General features: G+C 35.8%; 3 protein-coding genes and 1 pseudogene across 3 annotated transcripts; 3 read left to right on the top strand and 1 right to left on the bottom strand.

Moving 5' to 3' along the window:
- The first annotated feature begins 733 nt into the window (after positions 1-733).
- On the top strand, positions 734-1130 carry LOC122510957 (histone H4). The gene has a single exon (XM_043625923.1). The coding sequence runs from the start codon at positions 777-779 to the stop codon at positions 1086-1088; it is 312 nt and encodes a 103-aa protein (XP_043481858.1). The 5' UTR covers positions 734-776; the 3' UTR covers positions 1089-1130.
- A 2110-nt stretch (positions 1131-3240) lies between these two features.
- LOC122510973 lies at positions 3241-3357 on the top strand (annotated as a pseudogene).
- A 1271-nt stretch (positions 3358-4628) lies between these two features.
- Positions 4629-5092, bottom strand: LOC122510955 (histone H2B). The gene has a single exon (XM_043625921.1). It carries the CDS (start codon positions 5041-5043, stop codon positions 4672-4674), a length of 372 nt encoding a protein of 123 aa, XP_043481856.1. The 5' UTR covers positions 5044-5092; the 3' UTR covers positions 4629-4671.
- A 187-nt stretch (positions 5093-5279) lies between these two features.
- Positions 5280-5860, top strand: LOC122510954 (histone H2A-like). The gene has a single exon (XM_043625920.1). The coding sequence runs from the start codon at positions 5318-5320 to the stop codon at positions 5690-5692; it is 375 nt and encodes a 124-aa protein (XP_043481855.1). The 5' UTR covers positions 5280-5317; the 3' UTR covers positions 5693-5860.
- Positions 5861-6911: the final 1051 nt, after the last annotated feature.

The raw sequence follows: 6911 nt of genomic DNA on the forward strand, positions 1-6911 counted from the left end.
GTTGTTTAGAGAATAGTAAGGCATGTTCGTATAAGAATTAAAAATATTTCAACGTAAGAAAATTTGTTGGCCCTGAAAAGGGCCGATTGTTTTGTGTGGTCGAAAAAAATTAAGCACGTTCTCCTCGGATACGACGGGCCAATTGGATGTCTTTTGGCATGATGGTGACTCTCTTGGCGTGGATGGCGCACAAGTTGGTGTCTTCGAAGAGACCGACGAGGTAGGCCTCGCTGGCCTCCTGGAGGGCCATCACGGCGGAGCTCTGGAAGCGCAGGTCGGTCTTAAAGTCCTGAGCGATTTCACGGACTAAACGTTGGAAGGGCAGTTTGCGGATGAGGAGCTCGGTGCTCTTCTGGTAACGACGGATTTCACGGAGAGCGACGGTTCCGGGCCTGTAGCGATGGGGCTTCTTCACTCCACCGGTTGCAGGCGCGCTCTTTCTCGCGGCCTTGGTGGCGAGTTGTTTCCTTGGTGCTTTACCACCGGTGGATTTGCGCGCGGTTTGCTTGGTACGAGCCATTGCTTACGACTTCAAAGTACGAAGGACGACTGAAAAATGGTTTCGGCGATATGAACGCACATATTTATAGCTTTCAGAAGCTCTTGCACCAGTTAGTCAGGGAGAAGGGGACACTGACATCCTGATTGGTCGGTCAGATTGTGGAGGGGAGCAGTGTAACTCCAGAGAGAATAAAACAGCGCACTTTCACCGCCTTAGCATCATTCCGAGTTTGTTGTCTGTTCTGTTTTGAACGTAAACCTTATTCTCTGTGAAAATGACTGGTCGCGGTAAGGGAGGAAAGGGATTGGGAAAAGGAGGAGCAAAGCGCCATCGCAAAGTGTTGCGTGATAACATCCAAGGTATCACCAAGCCCGCCATCCGTCGTCTGGCTCGTCGAGGTGGAGTGAAACGTATCTCAGGATTGATTTACGAAGAGACCCGTGGTGTCTTGAAAGTGTTCCTTGAGAACGTGATCCGTGACGCCGTCACTTACACCGAACACGCCAAGAGGAAGACCGTCACTGCCATGGATGTCGTCTATGCCCTCAAGCGTCAAGGCCGCACCCTTTACGGTTTCGGCGGTTAATTTTCCCATCATTATCGTCATCATCAAAAAACAATCGGCCCTTTTCAGGGCCACCAAATCTTTTTTACGTTTGAATAATTTTTTTCATGAACATAGTTTTATGATAAAAGCATTATAACGCAATCCATTAGTGAGTTATCAGGGTGGCCACATGTCAGTAATAGTCAGGGAAATGTCAGGAAACATTTTTTTGTCAGGGCAATTAAAGAAATCAAGACGGTCATGCAATACATTTTTTGCTCTAAACAAAAAAATTTTTGTCAGGGAAATTCGTTGTTGTTGCAAACAAAATGAAACTTACTTTTTTTTTATATAAAATATAGTAAATTCAACCTCTGAAAGTTGTTACAATTATGATTTATGTAGTAATGTAGTTAAAACAACTATTTCTTACTAGTTGCAGAGAAAGAAAGAAATTTACACATTTGTTCTTTTTGACGAAATATATATATATATATGGGACATTCCACGTCAACACGGACAGAGCTCTAAACAAAAATTGCTTTGATGGATTTAAACGTTCTAGGGCTTAAAAGATTTCTACGTTCATGTACTTTAAGATGCCGATGGGCGTTTTTTGCAAAATTCCATTTTCGATGCCAATAGAACTGTCAAAAGTCAAAAGGTCCAAAAATCTCAAAATACTTTTATGAATTAAAAGCAAAAAACGAGGTAAATTATTCTGTAACTCATTCTTTATCAGTTTTTAGGGTTCCCGAATATAAATCTAAAGTTTTTTTTAAAAAATCCAAAATGGCGAATTCAATATGGCGGACAAAATTCAAATTTGATCAGATTCGATTAAAACTTGTTACTCGGGGGTTTTTAGGGTCGCTGATTACGAATCTGAAGTCACTTTTTAAAAATTCAAAATGGCGGATCCAATATGGCGGAAAAAATTTTTAAATTTGATCCGATTCTCTTAAAACGTGTTACTCGGGGGCTTTTGGGGTCGCAGATTATGAATATGAAGTTACTTTGTAGAAATTCAAAAAATGTCGAATCAAATTTTTTAATTTGATCAGATTTAATTAAAAAGTGTTACTCGGTGGTTTTTAGCGTATCTGATTATGAATTTGAAGTCTCAAACACAAAGTAACTTCATATTCATAATCTGCGACCCCAAAAGCCCCCGAGTAACACGTTTTAAGGAAATCGGATCAAATTTGAAAATTTTTTCCGCCATATTGGATCCGCCATTTTGAATTTTTAAAAACTGACTTCAGATTCGTAATCAGCGACCCTAAAAACCCCCGAGTAACAAGTTTTAATCGAATCTGATCAAATTTGAATTTTGTCCGCCATATTGAATTCGCTATTTTGGATTTTTAAAAAAAACTTCAGATTTATATTCGGGAACCCTAAAAACTGATAAAGAATGAGTTACAGAATAATTTACCTCGTTTTTTGCTTTTAATTCATAAAAGTATTTTGAGATTTTTGGACCTTTTGACTTTTGACAGTTCTATTGGCATCGGAAATGGAATTTAGCAAAAAACGCCCATCGGCATCTTAAAGTACATGAACGTAGAAATCTTTTAAGCCCTAGAACGTTTAAATCCATCAAAGCAATTTTTGTTTAGAGCTCTGTCCGTGTTGACGTGGAATGTCCCATATATAATGCAATTGGAGATTTGAAAAAATAATTGATTCTAAGAAGTGCGGAAGTCGACATCACTAATAAGGCTTCCTTTGAGAGAAAGCAAAATTTCTTCAAACTGAGTGAATTTCAAATTGAAAGCTACTAATGTACTGATTTGAAAATGCGTGAAAATAAAAAAAGACGTTATTTACAAGAAAGAGTTATTATAGACAGTTTGCTCATGTACTAATGTAAAACTTTTAGAACACTTGAGTTCACAGGCAACGGCCACACCACGATGAAAAAACCGATTTATGTTGAGACTAGTTTTTATAAAGAATTTTTATAGTCCATGTAAAATGTAAAAATGGTACAATTTCGTCGTACCCAGAAAACTAACACAAAAAGCAAAAATTAAGAAAATAAATCAAAGCTTTCTTTTGTCATATCTGCGAGAATCCGCGAAGGGATCACACAGTTTAAGAGAAATGTCTTTTTTCCAATGTTTTTTTATAAGACTAAAATCTGTAAATAATGTACATATATTTCTTGTTAAATAAATATTGGTTTACAAACAAACAAAACGATGAAAAAACCAGTTCTCGTCCGATCACTGAAGTTAAGCATCTTTGGGCGCGGTTAGTACTTGGATGGGTGACCGCTTGGGAATACCGCGTGCTGTTGGTTTTTTTTTATTTTTAATAAAATAATTACAATAAATAATTTTATTTCCGAAGCCTTTTTAACATGTCTCCAATAGGACTTCTGTAAGAAAACGAAATTTTCGTGGTTTTTTTCGAACTCTTAAAAATTTTTCAAAAATAGTGTCAGAAAGTACAATATTATTTCTATGATTATGAAAATTTGTAGACCTCAAACTTCAAAAAGAGAATAAAACATTACATTTTTTCTTAGTACAGCTAACACCAAATAGCCGAACAAATTTCTTGCATAAAATTAAATACATTAATCACTAAGTTATCAGGCGGGAAAAGTTGAAAAAAGAGAAAGTCCTAATACAGTGTAAGAAATTACACACATTACATGTAACTTCGAATTGTTTCTTAGAATATAGATGTGTAAAATGTATCGATAACCATGCACCGGGCGAATGTATACTTCCGGAACCCACGAATTAGGACTAAGAAAAATGAGAAAACTTTACATAAGGTAAAGGTCCCAATTATGGGACAATTTACGATTTTGTCCCTATTATGAGACAGTATTACAAAAAATAAAATAAATGCAATTAAAATTGGTCATAAGAAATTTCTACTTATTTCAAAAAATTTTACACGTTAAAAGAATAATTATTTGTGTATAGCATTTAATTTAATAAGAAATGTTTATTTGCATTTTAGCTTTTAAATTAAGGTAAGCCAAGTTTTTCGTCAGACTACCGTCCCACATTAGGTGCACTTATTATTTGCTATCCCTATTATGAGACACACAGGAAATATACAGCAAACATAACCTCAAATATTTTCAGTTTTTTCGCATTAATTTTCTACCAGAAAAATTAGTTTTATAATTATTTTTTAAACCAGAATTTGTTTATTGTATTTTATTCTTTATAATTAATATTCAAATTATTAGGATAAGTCAATAGAATTCTAATTACTTATTGAATTAAATAAATGTCTCATAATAGGAACATTCATTATGGGACACCCGTACATACAGAAATCATAGTCCCATAATTAGTGCAGTGCAGAGTTTCATAATTTAATTAATATTATTTTTATTTCATAAAAAATAACCATTTTAGGGTCTAAATATTATTCATAACATATCAATCTTTCAATCTATACCCTAATTATTCATATTAACACTCCCGATTCCAAGAAATTTATCATAGAAATTTAGTTTAGCTTAAACAGCGTCCCATAATTGGTACTTTTACCTTACACAAACATTGTTATAGAACCAAATAATTCTTTCGTCAAAATATTTGTTGGCCCTGAAAAGGGCCGATTGTTTTTCGAGAAAGGTGGACAGAATTTACTTAGAGCTGGTGTACTTGGTGACAGCCTTGGTGCCTTCAGAGACGGCGTGCTTGGCGAGTTCACCAGGAAGGAGAAGCCTGACGGCAGTTTGGATCTCCCGGGAGGTGATGGTGGACCTCTTGTTGTAGTGGGCCAAGCGGGAAGATTCGGCAGCGATGCGCTCGAAGATGTCGTTCACGAACGAATTCATGATGCTCATGGCCTTGCTGGAGACTCCAGTGTCGGGGTGCACTTGCTTCAACACTTTGTAGATGTAGATGGCATAGCTTTCCTTCCTCTTGCGCTTCTTCTTCTTGTCGGTCTTGGTAATATTCTTTTGAGCCTTGCCGGCTTTCTTCACGGCTTTGCCACTTGCTTTAGGAGGCATGGTTGTTTTCAGAGAAAATACGTCTGAACACAAAGGCAATTCAGGGTGAATTGATATTTTCCACACTGGCGGCACCGTATTTATGTCCGCCTGCGGCATTTTGATTGGTGCGGGCACTCACTGCGACCATCTGCCACTCACGGCACAGAGAGGGGAGCGCAGTGGAGGGGGACTCTATGGAGAGAGCATAAATAGGCGGATTTTAGAGGCATTAACATCATTCTCTTTGAATACTTCGTTGTTTGTACTTCGTTAACTTAAAACTAAATCAAAAATGTCAGGACGTGGCAAAGGAGGCAAGGCGAAGGGCAAGTCGAAGACCCGCTCCAACCGAGCAGGACTCCAGTTCCCAGTCGGTCGTATCCATCGTCTCTTGCGCAAAGGAAACTACGCCGAGCGAGTTGGTGCTGGTGCTCCAGTTTACCTAGCCGCAGTTATGGAATACTTGGCTGCTGAAGTCTTGGAGTTGGCCGGAAACGCAGCTCGTGACAACAAGAAGTCGAGAATCATCCCCCGTCATCTCCAACTCGCCATCAGGAACGACGAGGAATTGAACAAGCTCCTTTCTGGCGTCACCATCGCCCAGGGTGGTGTTCTCCCCAACATCCAAGCTGTACTTTTGCCGAAGAAGACAGAAAAGAAAGCTTAAATTTTCCATATACTCACTCTCACGCAAAACAATCGGCCCTTTTCAGGGCCAACAAATATTTTTACGTTTGAATTCTATGTTCTTTACATTAATATTTAAAAGCAGAACCAACATTTTTTTATATATGTTACGGAGGCGCATGAAGAGTCTCCAATTTTTATTTTCCGAATCTTTATTTTATCGAAATTCTTTTTATCTAATAAAAATTAATTATAATTTCTTTTATTCGAAAGAATAATTGTCAAAAACATTATTTTTTTTAATGACTAATCAACAGAATGTTTAATACTGCGAAAGAAAATATTTTATAATCTTCAAATAACTGAATTATCATTTCTAAAAATTATTATTTTTTATATTTCTTATTTACACTAATATTTTTATTTTCGAAATGTCAATTTTGATAAATATTATTTTATAGATTTGTTAATAATTATATTGCCGAATTATTATTCAATATAATTCAAATATTATCGAATTACTAATTCTTAAAAAATTTATTGTTCCTAATAATATTTTTTTATAATATGTAAATGTTCTATATTTTAAAGTTTCTAAATTTTATTTTTTCGAAATATCATTTGTTATAAAACTTTTTTCTTATAAATGTTTTTCAAAATAATTTTAACTTTTCCGAATTAACATTACTCATAATTTTCTTTACTTCTAAGGGGCCGTCCATAAACCACGTGGACAATTTTTGACCCCCCCGTCCCCCGTTGTGGACAGTCGTGGACATTTGTCACACCCCCTCCCCCCTATACAATTGTCCACGTGGATATTGCAAATTAAAAAAATAAGTTTTTTTTACTCCTGTATGTTAAAAAATAAAAAAGATTATTTTTGAACATATTTTAAAGCAAGAATGTCAGTAAAGTCAGGGAAATGTCAGGAAAAAATTTTGTCGGGGAAATTAAGAAAATTGTGACTTTTTTCGACTCATTTAAAATAATTGCGACAAAATACCACAATTTTTAGTAAAAAAAAGTACAAGTTATTTTGATTTTTATAATGTGAAAAATAACTATAATCAGGGTGGCCGCTAGACCGGGAAACCGGGAAATGACAGTGAATTTTTTTGGACAGGGGAAATGACAGTGAATTTTGAACTTGACCGGGATTTTGGATTTTTTTTTAAAAACACACATTATTTTGTGAGAAAAAATAAAAATATTTATTTCAAGACTTAGGTATTAACTATATTTCATTAAAAAAGATT

Source organism: Leptopilina heterotoma, unplaced genomic scaffold (genome assembly GCF_015476425.1).
Source record: "Leptopilina heterotoma isolate Lh14 unplaced genomic scaffold, ASM1547642v1 Lhet_78, whole genome shotgun sequence".
In the NCBI taxonomy this organism is placed as follows: domain Eukaryota; kingdom Metazoa; phylum Arthropoda; class Insecta; order Hymenoptera; family Figitidae; genus Leptopilina; species Leptopilina heterotoma.

Excerpts from the sequence above, each read along its gene's own strand:
- LOC122510957 (XM_043625923.1), top strand. The coding sequence starts at position 777 with ATGACTGGTCGCGGTAAGGGAGGAAAGGGATTGGGAAAAGGAGGAGCA.
- LOC122510955 (XM_043625921.1), bottom strand. The coding sequence starts at position 5,043 with ATGCCTCCTAAAGCAAGTGGCAAAGCCGTGAAGAAAGCCGGCAAGGCT.
- LOC122510954 (XM_043625920.1), top strand. The coding sequence starts at position 5,318 with ATGTCAGGACGTGGCAAAGGAGGCAAGGCGAAGGGCAAGTCGAAGACC.